General features: G+C 45.5%; 1 protein-coding gene across 1 annotated transcript in view; it reads left to right on the top strand.

Annotated features, from left to right (window-relative positions):
* LOC144792834 (CD5 antigen-like) overlaps positions 1-8970 on the top strand; it is a 380767-nt gene extending 371797 nt beyond the window's left edge. The window contains exon 7 of the mRNA XM_078668030.1: positions 8327-8970. Within this exon, the coding sequence (XP_078524156.1) occupies positions 8327-8823 (497 nt within the window). The 3' untranslated portion in view covers positions 8824-8970. The remainder of the gene's footprint in view (positions 1-8326) is intronic.
* The last annotated feature ends 10036 nt before the right edge of the window (positions 8971-19006 follow it).

The following is a 19006-nucleotide window of genomic DNA, read 5'->3' as shown; positions in this document are numbered from 1 at the left end:
CACACGCTCACCATGATTTATGACGGCCGGGGGCCGTCATGAGTACCACAGCGCCATGCCCAACCCTGCCCCCTCTCACACCAAGGTGGAATTTGCGCTGCAGCGAAGGGGCTAATATACGCAATAATATGCATATTATTATAAATATACACATTAAACAAATCACTTACCTTACACTGCCACTTGATGTTCTGAAGCACGTCCTTGTGTTCTGTAGCATGTCCTCAGAGCGCGAAGCCCACAGGCAACTCTCTCATCCAATCAAGACACTGTTCTCATGCTGTTAAGCAGCATGAGTAAGGCGTTTTGATTGGCTGGAGCAGGCTGGCTCCATGCTCCAAAAGGCACTGTAGGCCGATGTCAGTTCTTCAACCCAACTATCCAGGACAGCCGGGTTGAAGATGTTTGAATCGCACATGTCAGTTTGGCCGTAGCTAGGTTGCCAGCCAAACCAACATGCTCAGTTCAAACTTACGTGGCCACTTCTCACTGCTGTCAATCATTGGCAGTAGTGAAGTAAAGTAATTTATTGTGTATGATTAATTAAAACCTTTACAATATTAAATACATAAAAGAGAAGAAAGAAATGTTCGAACTGGCCTTGAGTAAAAATACATCAACAATCTTTAAAAACATTGATCGTTTAAAAGTCAAATTACTTTGTCAGTGTTTTTAGCCATTCCTTGCTCATCAGTCCTTCGGTTGGGGCCGGTGGTGCCCATTTTTTCAGTTTTCAGGATTAGAAGGCTGTGAACGATAAGGAATCAGCACCCATCCAAAAGTGTTTTCTTAAATAATTTCAAAGGTCCATAACACATGCCAAAGTATATAGTCTTGTGAAAATAAGTCCGGATTTCAGTGAATTTACTTTTTCCAAAGTTCTTTATTATGATAATACAGAGTCAGGAAAAAATCCAAGATCACATATGGATTCTCTTCTTAGCCGACGCGTTTCGTCTCACACATTGAGACTTCTTCAGGGCTAAGGGTGAAACATAAAACAATTATACACTAATTAACATCTATACAAAAACATGGGTTAAAAACATGGGATAAGCCATAAAATATCTAAGCTTTTTGTGTTTACGAAATAAATCCAAGTTGGTTGACATAATCATTCGGGAAAGTTCTTGACTGATTGTTTAATTCTTGAGGAGATCGGCAGAACAGAAGGAAGCACTGTTCTTCACACAAAAAATATCAATTATTTTGGTGCTCGCATGCACACTTTCTTGATACTGACAGATACCATGTAAATGTTTAGTAATCAAAATAACATAAAAAAGAAATTTCATCAAGCATTAGTAAATTCATACCTCAAATATTGGGTGATAGTCAACAGCCAATACACCTTGGTAATCTTTCTTAAATGCAGCAAGATAGACTAAGTTATAAAAAGACACATGGTATCACATTAATTCTGACAAATAGTTCGTTGAAAAATCTACTTCATCACATTAAGACTTATTCCTTATTGATACCCTCCAAACCTGAATTTCTAGAGATTTACAATTGAGCATGTTTGTAGGCTTTTGATTTTACTGATATGTCTTATTGACTTCTTTTTGAGTTTATATATGAGGCCAAACTTGGTATACATGAATCTCATTCTTTTGGGCTCATTATTTTCTTCAAAAAAAGACATATATTTATTACCTTTATATCGTGATGAAAAACTCGCAAGATTGTAACTCATACAGGTTCAGTTATCCCTGTCTCTAGTCTATTTGGGCCTGTGATTGCTGCGAATAAATAAAATCATTCTATTATCCGCAATGAATATATATACACATTGCCAGGAATAAAATTATAAACTCAAAAACCAAGGACTTGTATCTTATTTATGAAAGAATACCTGTTTTTTCATGCTTGGTCTTGTTATACTGTAAATTGGAAATAAAATGACAAAAGAGAGAGAGAAATTCAATGACTAGGTCTGTGTTCCTATTCCTCCGCATAGAAACAATTATTTTCACTAGTTTAACCTGGCTTTGTCTCTGCACAGTTCACATGTCCCAGTTACTCAGAGTTCTATGTCCTGGTCTTTAAGTCTTACTAGCTATTGACCTCAACATATCATAATGGAAGTATTGTTTTGCAGTTTAGCAAATCTGTGTATATACAGTGACAGTGGAATTAAATATACAGAAAATGCTATAACAAACATAAATCATCCCTAGTATTTGCATGCAATACCCTCAATAGATGGCAAGTAGCTGAAACTACGTATCCTGGTACTAAAAGATAGCCCACAGTTGGAGTAAAGGGAATTGGGACCACTGGATGAAAATCTAAGGTACTCTTAATGTTGTTAATGGTAAGTGGACATCAAGATCAGTGTCACTAGTGCAAGCATTTTAAACTTAATACTTGTACAACCTTCTTTTGAAATACTATAGAATATATTATTGATAAAAAGTTAATGTGAAAAAACAAAACAGAATCAAGTTATTAAGGGGCCAAAAGTTCTAAGAAAAGCCTGTCTATTGACGAACTAGGAACATTGAACACGCATTCAAATAGACTCTCGAGCTAAATTTCTATGATGAGAAATACAGGATGCCATCATCATCTAAAAAAGTTTCTTCTGTTTTTTCGAAAATATATTATTGGATATAACATATATTCTTTTCTTGATTCCAGATAATATTACTTTTTAATCAACACTATTGCAACAAGTATTTGTATATTTAGCCTTTTGACTTATGGGACTAACCAGACGAAAACCACACTGAAATATGGCCGCCGTTTTAGAAAGCTAAAACGTTGTATATGCCAGTCCCCTCACAAGATAGCGATAATTTGCACAAATACGATCCGAGATTTCCTAGGATTAAAATGAAATCTCTTGTAATTTCTATATCGTTCTTATTCATAATCAAACATTAGCCTATTTGAAATGCTAGAATTATATAAAATTTTCAAAAACAAAATAATACGAATTTTTTATATTTTCAGATCAATGTTAGAACAATTATTTTCAGATAATGCCCAATATTTTTTAAACTTAAAACAACTTCTGGGCCTCCTTCTATTTTCACAAAGTACGTGTAAACATTGGTATATATTCGCAGTAACTGTTTTCAGACATTACAAGATGGCCGTCGTCCTTTTGATGCACAATACGGCAAATTTTGGCGCCACCCGATTGCACAAATACGATCCGAGATTTCCCAGGATTAAAATGAAATCTCTTGTAATCTCTATATCGTTCGTACCCATAATCAAACATTAGCCTATTTGAAAAGCTAGAATTATATCAAATTTAAAAAAATACGAACTTTCTATTTTTTCAGATTTATGTTAGAGTAATTATTTTCAGATAATGTCAAATATTTTCTAAACTTAAAATAACTTCTGGGCCTTCTTCTATTTTCACAAAGTATGTGTAAACATTGGGATACACTCGTTGTAACGATTTTCAGACGTTACAAGATGGCCGCCGTCTTTTTGATGCGCAACACGGTACATTTTGGCGCCACTCGGTTTGCAAATTAAACCGAGGTGCATTTAATTAAAGAAAGCATGGGGTATATAAACAAGAAGGGTTGAGACATCCCATTGAGATGCTGCCCTGCGTGTGATGCGTTACTCTGAGCTGGCCACCATGCCTTTCTCTGGTAAGTCAATAGACAGGCTTTTCCTAGAACTTTTGGCCCCTTAATAACTTGATTCTGTTTTGTTTTTTCATATAAACTTTTTATCAATAATATATTCTATAGTATTTCAAAAGAAGGTTGTACAAGTATTAAGTTTAAAATGCTTGCACTAGTGACACTGATCTTGATGTCCTCTTACCATTAACAACATTAAGAGTACCTTAGATTTTCATCCAGTGGTCCCAATTCCCTTTACTCCAACTGTGGGCTATCTTTTAGTACCAGGATACGTAGTTTCAGCTACTTGCCATCTATTGAGGGTATTGCATGCAAATACTAGGGATGATTTATGTTTGTTATAGCATTTTCTGTATATTTAATTCCACTGTCACTGTATATACACAGATTTGCTAAACTGCAAAACAATACTTCCATTATGATATGTTGAGGTCAATAGCTAGTAAGACTTAAAGACCAGGACATAGAACTCTGAGTAACTGGGACATGTGAACTGTGCAGAGACAAAGCCAGGTTAAACTAGTGAAAAGAATTGTTTCTATGCGGAGGAATAGGAACACAGACCTAGTCATTGAATTTCTCTCTCTCTTTTGTCATTTTATTTCCAATTTACAGTATAACAAGACCAAGCACGAAAAAACAGGTATTCTTTCATAAATAAGATACAAGTCCTTGGTTTTTGAGTTTATAATTTTATTCCTGGCAATGTGTATATATATTCATTGCGGATAATAGAATGATTTTATTTATTCGCAGCAATCACAGGCCCAAATAGACTAGAGACAGGGATAACTGAACCTGTATGAGTTACAATCTTGCGAGTTTTTCATCACGATATAAAGGTAATAAATATATGTCTTTTTTTTAAGAAAGTAATGAGCCCAAAAGAATGAGATTCATGTATACCAAGTTTGGCCTCATATATAAACTCAAAAAGAAGTCAATAAGACATATCAGTAAAATCAAAAGCCTACAAACATGCTCAATTGTAAATTTCTAGAAATTCAGGTTTGGAGGGTATCAATAAGGAATAAGTCTTAATGTGATGAAGTAGATTTTTCAACAAACTATTTGTCAGAATTAATGTGATACCATGTGTCTTTTTAGAACTTAGTCTATCTTGCTGCATTTAGGAAAGATTACCAAGGTGTATTGGCTGTTGACTATCACCCAATATTTGAGGTATGAATTTACTAATGCTTGATGAAATTTCTTTTTTATGTTATTTTGATTACTAAACATTTACATGGTATCTGTCAGTATCAAGAAAGTGTGCATGCGAGCACCAAAATAATTGATATTTTTTGTGTGAAGAACAGTGCTTCCTTCTGTTCTGCTGATCTCCTCAAGAATTAAACAATCAGTCAAGAACTTTCCCGAATGATTATGTTAACCAACTTGGATTTCTTTCGTAAACACAAAAAGCTTAGATATTTTATGGCTTATCCCATGTTTTTAACCCATGTTTTTGTATAGATGTTAATTAGTGTATAATTGTTTTATGTTTCACCCTTAGCCCTGAAGAAGTCTCAATTTGTGAGACGAAACGCGTCGGCTAGGAAGAGAATCCATATGTGATCTTGGATTTTTTCCTGACTCTGTATTATCATAATAAAGAACTTTGGAAAAAGTAAACTTCACTGAAATACGGACTTATTTTCACAAGACTATATACTTTGGCATGTGTTATGGACCTTTGAAATTATTTAAGAAAACACTTTTGGATGGGTGCTGATTCCTTATCGTTCATTGCAATTTTTGGGCTCTGCCCTTGAGGGAACAGAAAGGGTTGTGTTCCTTGGATTTCCAAGCACCATCCCCACTACTTTCAAGCCACAGGTGAAAGCAGGTGTATTTTTTTTGCCTCAACCCTTTTTTCTGTGTAGGATTAGAAGGCTGGCCTTCTGCAAGAATTTGGCGGCCCTACAAGCTGTCTGCAGCTGATGACTATTCAGTGCTAACATGACGGCAGGCCGACATGTTCTGATTTGATAAAAACGAAATATGTATAATAGATAGTAACGTCCGAGACTGGTCAATGATGGGCAAATGCACAGTATATGAATCAGTGTTTCTTCGGTTCGGCCACATAGTCTGCAAAGTGCTGTCGGCCATGTTTGCTTCCATGCGGGAGTCTGATCTTTTGAAGTGTAGGTTCCCAAACGTATTCGTAGAAGCATTTGTTGTGTAGGAGCTGTTATGTGGTTGACTAAGTATGGTTGCGGGGCACCTCTCTCGTACGTGGCTAGCACCGTCCAGCCATTGATTTTCTTTGGTAGTTCTGCTTTGTCGATGATCCAAGATTGTCGTTTTACCGCACTGTTGGCCATTTTTTTGAAGGCCGCGAAGGTGTGATTTGTGTTCCATGCCTCTTGCATGTCAAGTTGTATCAGTGCTTCTTCCAATGATGTTTTCCAGGTATTTTTTGCGTTTGTTCGGTTGTTTATTTCAAACCAACAGCGGTCCATCAATGTGTCCTCTTGTGCTGGAAACTATGGTGGCTTGTCTGACTTGGTGCTGATTTGATAGCCCAAATTTAAGGCGTACTTGCGCTTGTGATGCAAACCTTGGTATATGAAACATGTATTTAAACAGCTCTGACTGTAGTAAATTCAGAAAGTTTGCATCTTTGCCTCTGAATAGTTCTGAACCGTACGTTAGAGATGGTAGAAACTTTGCCTCAATTACCTTCAAGAGGTATAAGTTGGATGGACATTTCCATTTTGTTTTCAGTAAGTTTAGAGCGAACCGTAGTTTATTAGACTGGGCTTTTCTGTGCTGTTGGTGGATTTTTAGTGTCCATCTTGAGTCGACCACTACTCCCAGGTACTTGTAAGAGGGGCTTTGATCTATGGTGTTACCCGCAATGTGCCATTTGAAAGATTGCCGCCCTTGCCGTGATGCGAAACAGACAATGTTTGTTTTATTGTAGTTAAATTGCAACCCATTCGCACTGATGTATTCGTGCAATCTTGTGATAGAACGTTGTAGACCCAAGGGGGTCTGGCTGCATAAAACTATGTCATCAGCATACTGTAGACTCCTTATTTTGTGATGTGCTAACTTTGGCGGGTCACTTTGTATCTCCGAGATACTGTTATCAAGGTCGGCGGTGAAGATGTTGAAAAGGGTGGGAGCTAATACGCATCCCTGCTTGAGGCCAATTTGAGTGGGATTTTTTTTATTGTTCTGTTGCCATTGCCTAGTTTGATCTTGACCCAGGTGGATGTGTATAGGTTTATGTTTGCTCGTAACAACTTCGGTGGTATACCCCAATTGGCCATCTTTTGCCATAGAATCTCCCTTGGTACTGTGTCGAACGCCGCTTTTAAGTCTACAAAACAGGTATACAGTTTTGTTGACCTTTCCTTTGCTCTTTCGACAAGAAGGTTTAATGCTAAAAGATTACATGTAGTGTTGGTTCCGGGCCTAAACCCCGTCTGGGTGATTGGTAGAATGTTACTAGAGCTGACCCAGTCTTCCAGTGCTCTCAGGAGGTTTGATGCGTATGTTTTGGCCTCTACGTCAATGAGAGCGATCAGCCTATAGTTCTCTGGGTCTGTTCGAGCACCTGCTTTAAATATTGGGTGCAAAATGCTCCCTCTCCATGATGGAGGAATGCTTCCTGTTTGAAAGGCGTTGTTGTACAATGGGGTAAGATATTCCGCCCAGAAGAGTTGATCGTGTTTAAACAGCCCGTTTGGCAGACCATTTGGGCCTGGCGCGCCTTTTGACCGTAGTTTTTTGATGACCATTTGTACTTGGGATGGTGTAATCTGGTGTTCATCAAAGTTTTGGTCCGCTTCTTGCTTTTCGTGTTGTTGATAGGTAAGATGGTAAAAATTCCATCATTGGAGATTGTTCTTTTGGGTTTGCTCTAAATACTGATGACCTGTGCGGAGCCGTTTGCAACTTTGTTGATTTCTGCCCAAAATTTCCGGTTATTGTTTCATTTGCTTGGCAGCAGTGGCGCACTGGCCCTGCCCCGCCATCGTACACTGGCTGCACCATTGAGACCTAGGCCTCTGCTCAAACTGCACAAGCGTAGCCAGCTGGGCCCGGTGCCACTGCACCTGCTGATTCATTGATAGGTATACCTCTGCTCTCTCTGTACTAGTGCAGGCGTGGCATCGCTGGTCCGGCCCAGGGCCACTGAACCTGCTGCACCATTGAGACCTACTCCTCTGCTCACACTGCACAAGCGCGGCCAGTGGGGTCTGGTGCCACTGTGCCCGTTGAATCATTGATAGGTACGCTGTCACTCGCACTGTACTAGTACAGGTGCGGCATCGCCAGTCCGGCCCGGTGCCACTGCACCTTCTGAATCATTGATAGGTGCGCTGCTGGTCAAACTGTACTAGCGCAGGGGCGGTTTTGCTGGTCGGGCCCGGTGCCACTGCACCTGCTGCACCAGCACTGTGCGCTCATCTGAAGAGGTCTGTCCCTCTCTCACACTTCAAATGTTGAAGACATCAGTTAATGTGAGGGACCAGTCTGTGTCAGGTGCTTTTAAAGCCTTATTTACAAGCCTCTTGTGCCGCTGGTGTTACTTTTTCCCACATTAAAAGTGACGCATCGATGGTGCAAGGGGCTTGAAACTCGGCCCCTTAGTTTTTAATATATTTTTCTCTGCCTGCTAACTCTGCACATTATTGGAAGTGTTGACAAGTTTTGTGAGTGGCCTGATGATGTGCTCTGTGTCTCCGCAGCGCCCCTGTCGGTGGATCCGAAGGCTGCAGACGCGACCCTCCTCATCAGCAGTGACGGGAGGGATCTCCGCAACCTCGGCATGGGCCGCTGTGTTCAGGGGTCCATGGGGGTCAGCTCTGGGAGGTGGTACTGGGAGGTGAACATAGACCCGGCAGAGAGGGTCTCGTTTGATTATATGGTGCAGGACCAATGGAGGCTGGGGGTCGCCAGCGCATCAGTGAGCACAAGGCTACATGACCTGTATGCCCCCCAGGACGGCTTCTGGGTCCTCACCCAGGAGTGGTCAGAGTATACTGTTATCGATGAAACTAACAGACAGCACCGTTTTTATGGCACGCTTTCCAAAGTGGGCATCTTCGTGGACTACGAGGAGGGGTTGGTGTCTTTCTACGACGCCGACACAAACGAGCACCTCTACACCCACACCACCACTTTTAAAGAGAAAATATATCCGCACATCTGCCTTGGGTTCGGAAGACATGTTTATCTGCAGTAATCACACAAAGGCTATACATGAGTGTGTGATAAATTGTTTCTTTTTCATGATATTTTGAAATCACGATAAAGTCAAAATACTTGAAGCTGCTGAAAAGGGCAATTCTATTCAATAAAAATAAACAGATTTATCTAAAAGCAAGCTAAACCAATGTGTCTTTCAATCTTTCTGAAACCAAGAGTGACCTGATTTAAACACGAACATCTTGCTGAGATTAAAAGATGAAAGTGGGAACCGAGGTCAGAGGTTGACCCAACCTGAGTAAACTCGAAGCCTCCTCTGAAATATTCACCATCGGAGCTTCGTGCCCAGCAGCAGTGACAGAGAGAGTGTGTCCTGGGCCCAGGAGAAAGAAAGGAAATGGAGCCCTGAACACTGTTTGAACTGTGAAATAGAGCAATCACCAGGGATTCTGCGCCCCGGTGCCACTGCACCTGCTGCACCAATGGAAGCTAGACTAGACCCCCAAGACAGTGTGTCCTGGGCCCTGGAGCAAGGAAGGAAATGGAGACCCTGACCTCTGTTTTAACTGTGAAATACAACAGCAATGTAGGGATCTGTTCCCGGTACCACTGCACCTGCTGCACCAATGGAAGCTATACTAGACCCCCAAGCCAGTGTGTCCTGGGCCCAGCAGCAAGAAAGGAAATGAGGCACCTAAACACTGTTTGAACTGTGAAATAGAGCAGTAAGCAGGGCTTCTGGGCCCCGGTGCCACTGCACCTGCTGCACCAATGGAATGCAAAGTGGGAGACACAGACTCCAGATAAACTTCAATTTGTGAAAAAGGCCACATTATTCTGAAGTAAGCAGAACTCACAGGGACAATCCTTCGGTACCCCAATGTCATCTGTATTTTATTTATTGCTTGGAATACAGGTACAACTATTTTCCTCATGCAGTCATATCCCACTGCCTTGAATATTAAATAACCTTCAATGCAAACTCAATGCCATGTCTCATCATAGAACAATATTAATAATTTAAGAAATTCATAACAATGACAATGCGAATAAGGTTCACATTTCCTAAATCTATCCCAGAGGGAGATTAAATTACTAAATAATCAACACAATCAATAAAGTGGCATTAGCAATGGCACTGGGATGTAACTGGTGATCAATAAAGTGGGTATTCGCAATGACACTGGGATGTAACCTGTGATCAATAAAGTGGGTATTAGCAATGACACTGGGATGTAACAGGTGATCAATAAAGTGGCATTAGCAACAGCACTGGGGTGTCACCGGTGATCAATAAAGTGGGTTTTTGCAATGGCACTCGGATATAATCAGTGATCAATAAAGTGGCAAAAGCAATGGCACTGGGATGTAACTGGTGATCAATAAAGTGGCATTAGCAATGGCACTGGGATGTAACCGGTGATCAATAAAATGGGCATTAGCAATGGCACTAGGATATAACAGGTGATCAATAAAGTGGCATTAGCAACGGCACTGGGATGTCACCGGTGATCAATAAAGTGGCATTACTGAATAATCAGCACAATCAATTAAGTGGCATTAGCAATGGCACTGGGATAAAATTGGTGATCAATAAAGTGGGTATTAGCAATGGCACTGGGATGTAACTGGTGATCAATAAAGTGTGTATTAGCAACGGCACTGGGATGTAACTAGTGATCAATAAAGTGGGGACTTGCAATGGCACAGGGATGTAACCGGAGATCAATAAAGTGGCATTAGCAATGGCACTGGGATGTCACCGGTGATCAATAAAGTGGCATTACTGAATAATCAACACAATCAATAAAGTGGCATTAGCAATGGCACTGGGAAAAAATTGGTGATCAATAAAGTGGGTATTAGCAATGGCACTGGGAAGTAACGGGTAATCAATAAAGTGGGTATTGACAATGGCACTGGAATGTAACCGGTAATCAATAAAGTGACACTAGCAATGGCACTGTTATGTAACCGGTGATCAATAAAGTGGCATTAGCAATGGCACTGGGATGTAACCGGTGATCAATAAAGTGGCATTAGCAATGGCACTGGGATGTAACCGGTGATCAATAAAGTGGGCATTACCAATGGCACTGGGATGTAACAGGTGATCAATAAAGTTGCATTAGCAATGGCACTGGGATGTAACCGGTGATCAATAAAGTGGAATTACCAACGGCACTTGGATGTAACAGGTGATCAATAAAGTGGAATTAGCAATGGCACTGGAATGTAACCAATGATCAATAAAGTGGCATTAGCAATGGCTTTGGGATATAACCGGTAATCAATAAAGTGGGTATTAGCAACGGCACTGCGATGTAACCGGTGATCAATAAAGTGGGTATTAGCAACGGCACTGGGATGTAACCGGTGATCAATAAAGTGGGTATTAGCAACATCACTGCGATGTAACCGGCGATCAATAAAGTGGCATTAGCAATTGCACTGGGATGTAACTGGTGATCAATAAAGTGGGTATTAGCAATGGCATTGGGATGTAACCGGTGATAATTAAAGTGGGTATTAACAATGGCATTGGGATGTAACCGGTGATAAATAAAGTGGGTATTAACAATGGCATTGGGATGTAACCTGTGATCAATAAAGTGACATTAGCAATGGCGCTGGGATGTAACCGGTGATCAATAAAGTGGTATTAGCAATGGCACTGGGATGTAACCGGTGATAAATAAAGTGGGTATTAACAATGGCATTGGGATGTAACCGGTGATCAATAAAGTGTGCATCAGCAATGGCACTGGGATTTAACCGGTGAGCAATAAAGTGGGCATTAGCAATGGCACTGGGACGTAACCGGTGATCAATAAAGTGCATTAGCAACGGCACTGGGATGTCACCGGTGATCAATAAAGTGGCATTACTGAATAATCAACACAATCAATAAAGTGGCATTAGCAATGGCACTGGGATAAAATTGGTGATCAATAAAGTGGGTATTAGCAATGGCACTGGGATGTAACTAGTGATCAATAAAGTGGGTATTAGCAACGCCACTGGGATGTAACCAGTGATCAATAAAGTGGGGACTTGCAATGGCACAGGGATGTAACCGGAGATCAATAAACTGGCATTAGCAACGGCACTGGGATGTCACCGGTGATCAATAAAGTGGCATTACTGAATAATCAACACAATCAATAAAGTGGCATTAGCAATGGCACTGGGATAAAATTGGTGATCAATAAAGTGGGTATTAGCAATGGCACTGGGAAGTAACGGGTAATCAATAAAGTGGGTATTGACAATGGCACTGGGATGTAACCGGTAATCAATAAAGTGACACTAGCAATGGCACTGTTATGTAACCAGTGATCAATAAAGTGGCATTAGCAATGGCACTGGGATGTTACCGGTGATCAATAAAGTGGCATTAGCAATGGCACTGGGATGTAACCGGTGATCTATAAAGTGGGCATTAGCAATGGCACTGGGATGTAACAAGTGATCAATAAAGTTGCATTAGCAATGGCACTGGGATGTAACCGGTGATCAATAAAGTGGAATTACCAACGGCACTCAATCAATCAATCAATCACAACACTTGTATAGCGCGCTACTCACCCGGAAGGGTCTCAAGGCGCTTAGGGGAAGGGGGCCGCTACTGCTCGAACAGCCAGGTCTTGAGTTGTCTCCTGAAGGCGAGGTGGTCCTGGGCTAGCCGAAGGTGGATGGGGAGGGAGTTCCACGTCTTGGCCGCCAGGTAGGAGAAGGATCTGCCTCCGGCGGTGGCTCTTCGGATGCGTGGTACGGCGGCGAGGGCGAGGCTAGCGGATCGTAGCTGGCGGGTGGGTGTGTGGAAGGTCAGGCGGTCGTTGAGGTACTTGGGGCCCAAGTTGTGGAGAGACTTGTGTGCGTGGGTGAGGAGCCTGAATGTGATCCTCTTGTTGACGGGGAGCTAGTGCAGGTTCCTCAGGTGGCCGGAGATGTGGCTGCGTCGAGGGATGTCCAGGATGAGTGGGGCGGCGGCGTTCTGGATGCGTTGTAGTCTTTTCTGTAGTTTGGCTGTGGTTCCGGCGTAGAGGGTGTTTCCGTAGTCCAGCCGGCTGGTGACGAGGGCCTGTGTGACTGTCTTCCTGGTTTTGATCGGGATCCATCGGAAGATCTTGCGAAGCATGCGGAGGGTGTGGAAGCATGAGGAGGAGACGGCGTTGACTTGTCTGGTCATCGAGAGGGAGGAGTCCAGGATGAAGCCCAGGTTGCGTGCGTGGTCTGTTGGCTTGGGGGCGGTGCCCAGGGCTGGGGGCCACCAGGAGTCGTTCCAGGCCGAGGGTGATGGTCCGAGGATGAGGACTTCCGTCTTGTCTGAGTTCAGTTTCAGGCGGCTGTTCTTCATCCACACGGCATCCCTTCGTGGAGGCTGGTTCTGGCGGTGTCGGGGTCTCTGGTGAGGGAGAGGATCAGCTGGGTGTCGTCGGCGTAGGAGATGATGTTGAGGTTGTGTTGGCGTGCGATGGCTGCAAGGGATCTCATGTAGACGTTGAAGAGGGTGGGGCTGAGTGATGATCCTTGCGGGACGCCGCAGATGACTTCGGTGGCCTCGGAGCGAAACGGGGGAGGCGGACTCTTTGTGTTCTTCCGGCGAGGAACGAGGTGATCCACTTCAATGCCTTCTCTTGGACGCCGGTGTTGCTGAGGCGTTGGTCTAGGGTGCGGTGGCAGACAGTGTCGAACGCGGCGGAGAGGTCCAGGAGGATGAGTGCCGCTGTTTCCCTGTTGTCGAGAAGGGCTCGGATGTCGTCGGTGGCTGCGATGAGGGCGGTCTCGGTGCTGTGGTTGGCTCTGAAACCGGATTGCGAGGGGTCGAGGGATCCATTCGTCTCGAGGAAGGCGGCGAGCTGTCTGTTGGCGATCTTCTCAATGACTTTGGCCGGAAAAGGGAGGAGCGAGATGGGGCGGAAGTTTTTGAGGTCGGTGGGGTCCGCTGTTGGTTTCTTCAGTAGGGCGCTGAGCTCGGCATGCTTCCAGCTCTCCGGGAAGGTGGCGGTGTCGAAGGAGGTGTTGATGACGTCTCGGAGTTGGGGTGCGATGGTGGAGTCGGCCTTGTTGAAGACGTAGTGGGGGCAGGGGTCAGTCAGAGATCCGGAGTGGATGGTGTTTATCGTGCGGGCTGTGTCTTCGGTGGTCACTGCGGTCCAGGTGCGGAGGGTGGCGGTGGGGTGCGTTGGTTCGGCGGTTGGGTGTGAGGATGGTGCGCCAAAGCTGTTGTGGATGTCGGCGATCTATGGTGGAAGAATGAGGCGAGGGAGCCGCAGAGATCTTGTGAAGGGGTGATGTCGTTGTTTGGAGAACTCCTTGACGATGGTGAAGAGTTCTTTGCTGTCATGGGCGTTGTTGTCCAGTCGATCCTTCAGTGATTTCTTCTTGGTGGTTCGGATGAGCTGGTGGTGCTTGCGGGTCGCGTGTTTGAGGGCGGTCATGTTGTCAGTGGTCCGGTCGAGGAGCCAGGCTTTCTCGAGGGTGCGGCAGGTCTTCTTGGCGTCCTTGAGTTCGTTGGTGAACCAGGGGGCCTTATTGCTTCTGGGTTTGCTGGGAGGGTTCTTCAGTGGTGCGAGGTCGTCGGCGCAGGCGGTCAGCCACTGCGCAAGGTTGCGGGCTGCTTCGTTGGGGTCCGGTGTGCTCGCAGGTGGGTTCTGGCTGAGGGAGGAGGTGAGCTGGTCGGCGGTGATCTTGCTCCAGCTTCTGTGAGGAACCTGTTGCGGGTGGTGGTGGGTTGTGGTTTTTCTGAAGCTGAAGTGGACGCAGCTGTGCTCTGTCCAGTGAAGTCCGGTGGAGTGGCTGAAGGCGATGTGCTTGCTGGATGAGAAGACGGGGTCAAGCGTGTGGCCGGCGTAGTGGGTGGGGGTGTTGACCAGTTGCTTGAGTCCGAGGTTGGCGAGGTTGTCCAGCAGGGTGATGGTGTTGCGGTCCTTGTTGTTTTCCAGGTGGAAGTTGAGGTCCCCTAGGAGGATGTAGTCGGGGGAGGGGAGGGCGTGCGGGCTGATGAAGTCTGCGATGTCTTCGCTGAATTGTGTGCATGGTCCCGGGGGTCTGTAGATGAGGGTGCCTCTGAGGGTCGTCTTTGGGTCGGTGTGAATCTGGAAGTGGAGGTGTTCGGCGGCGGCGTAGGTGTCATCGGCGTCGGTCGTGATGCGGACGGTGCTCTTGTGGACGATGGAGATGCCTCCCCCAGTCTGGTTGACGCGGTCCCTCCTGATGATCTTGTATCCATCCGGGATGGCGATGGCGATGTCAGGGGCAGAGGAGGCGTTCATCCAAGTTTCAGTGAGGAACGCGACGTCTGGTGAAGTAGTGTCGAGCAGGTTCCAGAGTTCGACGGCGTGTCTGTGGACGGAGCGGGTGTTGAGCAGGATGCATTTGAGGTTGCTGCTGGGGTTTGGCTTGGCGGGCGCGGTGCATGTTCGGAAGCAGGTGAATTTGCAGGTTGTGCAGCTGAAGGGTCCGTGGAAGCGTTTCGGGGCGGCCCAGCAGCAGGCGGGGTTCCGGTCGGCATTGAGTGCGTTGAGGGCGGCGGCGTCGTAGGTCTGTCGGGTCGTCTTGCGTCGGTGGGGGCCAGGGGTCCTGGCACTGGGCGCGGTCGAGGCGCGGACGGGGGCAGACGGGCCTTCGGCGCACAATCGGCGCGCCCGCTGCGCGTTCGCGCGGTCGCCATTTATGGCGAAGTGGGAGGGAGGAGCAGCTGGGAGGCGGGATGGGCACAGACCAGAAGGGGGCGTGGCCGATGGACGGCGGCGGGGAGCGGGGCGGGCACAGGGGGCTGAGCAGAAATGAAGCAATATACTCGGAGGAAAAAACACATGCACGAGGAAGGAAACAGTTAAAAACAAATAAAGGGTCAATACAGTAATGCAGTGACACACGCACGAGGAAGGAAACTGTTAAAAACAAAATCAAGGTTAAGTACAGAAGGCAGAAACACACGCACGCAAAATGCAGCGTAGGGGCGGGGAGCACGGAGGCAGTCACAGCGAGGCTACGGGCAGCAGTGGCAGTGAGGCAAGGGGCACACACACAGCTGGTGGCCGTGCGGCGCGGGGGTGTCCTCCGGGCAGGTCACCTGGGATGTAACAGGTGATCAATAAAGTGGAATTAGCAATGGCACTGGAATGTAACCAATGATCAATAAAGTGGCATTAGCAATGGCTTTGGGATATAACCGGTAATCAATAAAGTGGGTATTAGCAACGGCACTGCGATGTAACCGGTGATCAATAAAGTGGGTATTAGCAACGGCACTGGGATGTAACCGGTGATCAATAAAGTGGGTATTAGCAACGGCACTGCGATGTAACCGGCGATCAATAAAGTGGCATTAGCAATTGCACTGGGATGTAACTGGTGATCAATAAAGTGGGTATTAGCAATGGGATTGGGATGTAACCGGTGATAAATAAAGTGGGTATTAACAATGGCATTGGGATGTAACTGGTGATCAATAAACTGGGTATTAGTAATTGCACTGGGATGTAACCAAGGATCAATCAAGTGGGCATTAGCAATGGCACTGGGATGTAACTGGTGATCAATAAAGTGGGTATCAGCAATGGCGCTGGGATGTAACCGGTGATCAATAAAGTGGGTATTACCAATGGCAACAGGATGTAAGCGGTGATCAATAAAGTGGGCATTAGCAATGACACTAGGATGTAACCGGTGATCAATAAAGTGGGCATTAGCAATGGCACTGGGATTTAACCGGTGATCAATAAACTGGGTATTAGTAATGGCACTGGGATGTAACCAAGGATCAATAAAGTAGGTATTAGCAATGGCACTGAGATGTAACCAATGATCAATAAAGTGGCTTTAGCAATGGCACTGGGATGTAACCGTTGATAAATAATGTGGCATTAGCAATGGCAATGGAATGTAACTGGTGATCAATAAAGTGACCCTAGCAATGGCACTGGGATGTAACTGGTGATCAATGAAGTGGGTATCAGCGATGGCACTGGGATGTAACTGGTGATCAATAAAGTGGCATTAGCAATGGCACTGGGATGTAATCAATGATCAATAAAGTAGGTATTAGCAACGGCACTGAGATGTAACCAATGATCAATAAAGTGGCTTTAGCAATGGCACTGGGATGTAACTGTTGATCAATAAAGTGGGTGTTAGCAATGGCACTGGGATCTAACCTGTGATCAATAAAGTGGCTTGAGCAATGGCACTGGGATGTAACTGGTGATCAATAAAGTGGGTATCAGCAATTGCACTGGGATGTAACTGGTGATCAATAAAGTGCACATTAGCAATGGTACTGGGATGCAACTGTTGATCAATAAAGTGGCATTAGCAAAGGCGACACGCTTCTTCTCGTTGAGTTGCGCTTTCAGCTCCTTGCAACACGCAGTTCTGCAGAGGCTAAAAACAGCAGCAGGCACTTCCAAAGAACTCTGGGGAGCTGGGGGGTGAAGTCTGTTGTCCCTGAGACTTTAGCAGGAGGCAAGCTCTTTTCCAAGCCCTGATCCTTCACAAGTTGAAAGCAAAGTTACAAAGTTCCTTTCTCCTTCCTTTGGCAGTCAGGCAACCACTGCAGGCCAATCCGCCAAGCAGCACTTCAGCTTGGGAATAGTCTCTCCTCCGTTTCTTCAGGTTCCTCTCCTCAGTAAAGGTTTCTTCTTATAGTCCAAAAGTGATCTATTTTCATGGGATCAGGGTCCCAAAATTTATACCCCAAAATCCTTTGTTTTCTGAGGGGAGAGGGGCCTTTGCCCAGTCCAAACCAGTTCTGAAGCACTCTGTTTACCAGACTTCTGCTTTCCTTTCACAGTGCAGGGCAGAAACATCAGACACCCCACAGGAGGTGGAGCCTGCATTGTGGAAGGCAAGTACAGTCCTGGAGCACTTTGTTTACAGGACTCCTGCTCTTCTTTCAGTGTGCAGGGCAGAGACATCAGCTGCTCCCCAGGAGGTGGAGCCAGTATTGTGGAAGGCAGGCACAGCCCTATTCAAGGTTTAGGTGCAACTCCTCCCTCCCATCTAGATGCAGATCTCTCTATTCACCACTGGGTGACTCAGCCTGTCTCCTGGAATTCCCCAGCCCTGTCACTCTCAAAAATAGACACAGGAATACACAACCTAGCAGAGGCAGGTTTGAATGGTTAGACAAGCAAATACCTACTTTCTAAATGTGGTATTTGCAAACACAGAATGTTAAATCCAACTTCACTAAAAGATGTATTTTATCATTCTGAGTCCAGGCATACTAAACTCGAATTTCTACCATGTTCTCTGAGACAGTTTGGATTATAAAATGTAATAACTCTAACAGCCCATTCGGCAATGGAGAACAGGTAGCCTTGCAATAGTGAAAAACGAAAATGGCGGTAATTCACTATTAGGACATGCCACACACATCAGGGCTTGTCCTACCTTACACTTACAATGCACCCTGCCCTTGGGCCAACCATAGGGGTGACTGATATGAAGGAAAGGGAAGGTTTAGGGGCTGGGAAGTGGGTGCACTTGCTCAGTCAGCATGACAGCACCAGACTGCACACAGGCTCTGCAATGGGAGACCTCAGACACATTTTACAAGGCTGCTTCTGTGGGTGGCACAACCAGTGCTGCAGGCCCACCAGCAGCATTTGGATTTACACGCCCTGGGCACACTCAGTGCACTAGACTAGGGTCTGACAAGTAAACCAAATAGACAAACATGGAACCACTGATTAATACATCAATTTACAATAGGGAGCACTTTCACTGTGGCACTGGACAGCAGTGGCACAGTGCCCAAAGCATCTAACACCAGCAAAAACACATGAGGCAACAGCAAAAATGAAAGGGAGACCCATGCCAATGGTGCCAGGTCTAACAGCGGGCCTCTCAGTGCTGGCTCGGGCCTCTCAGTGCTGGGTCGGCCTCTCAGTGCTGGGTCGGTCCTCTCAGTGCTGGGTCAGGCCTCTCAGTGCTGGCTCGGGCCTCTCAGTGCTGGGTCGGCCTCTCAGTGCTGGGTCGGTCCTCTCAGTGCTGGCTCGGGCCTCTCAGTGCTGGGTTGGCCTCTCAGTGCTGGGTCGGGCCTCTCAGTGCTGGCTCGGGCCTCTCAGTGCTGGCTCGGTCCTCTCAGTACTGGGTCAGGCCTCTCAGTGCTGGGTCGGCCTCTCAGTGCTGGGTCGGGCCTCTCAGTGCTGGCTCGGGCCTCTCAGTGCTGGCTCGGTCCTCTCAGTACTGGGTCAGGCCTCTCAGTG

The sequence above is a fragment of the Lissotriton helveticus genome, chromosome 11 (assembly GCF_964261635.1).
Source record: "Lissotriton helveticus chromosome 11, aLisHel1.1, whole genome shotgun sequence".
NCBI classification, from domain to species: domain Eukaryota; kingdom Metazoa; phylum Chordata; class Amphibia; order Caudata; family Salamandridae; genus Lissotriton; species Lissotriton helveticus.
This window is presented reverse-complemented; position numbering and strand designations above follow the sequence as displayed.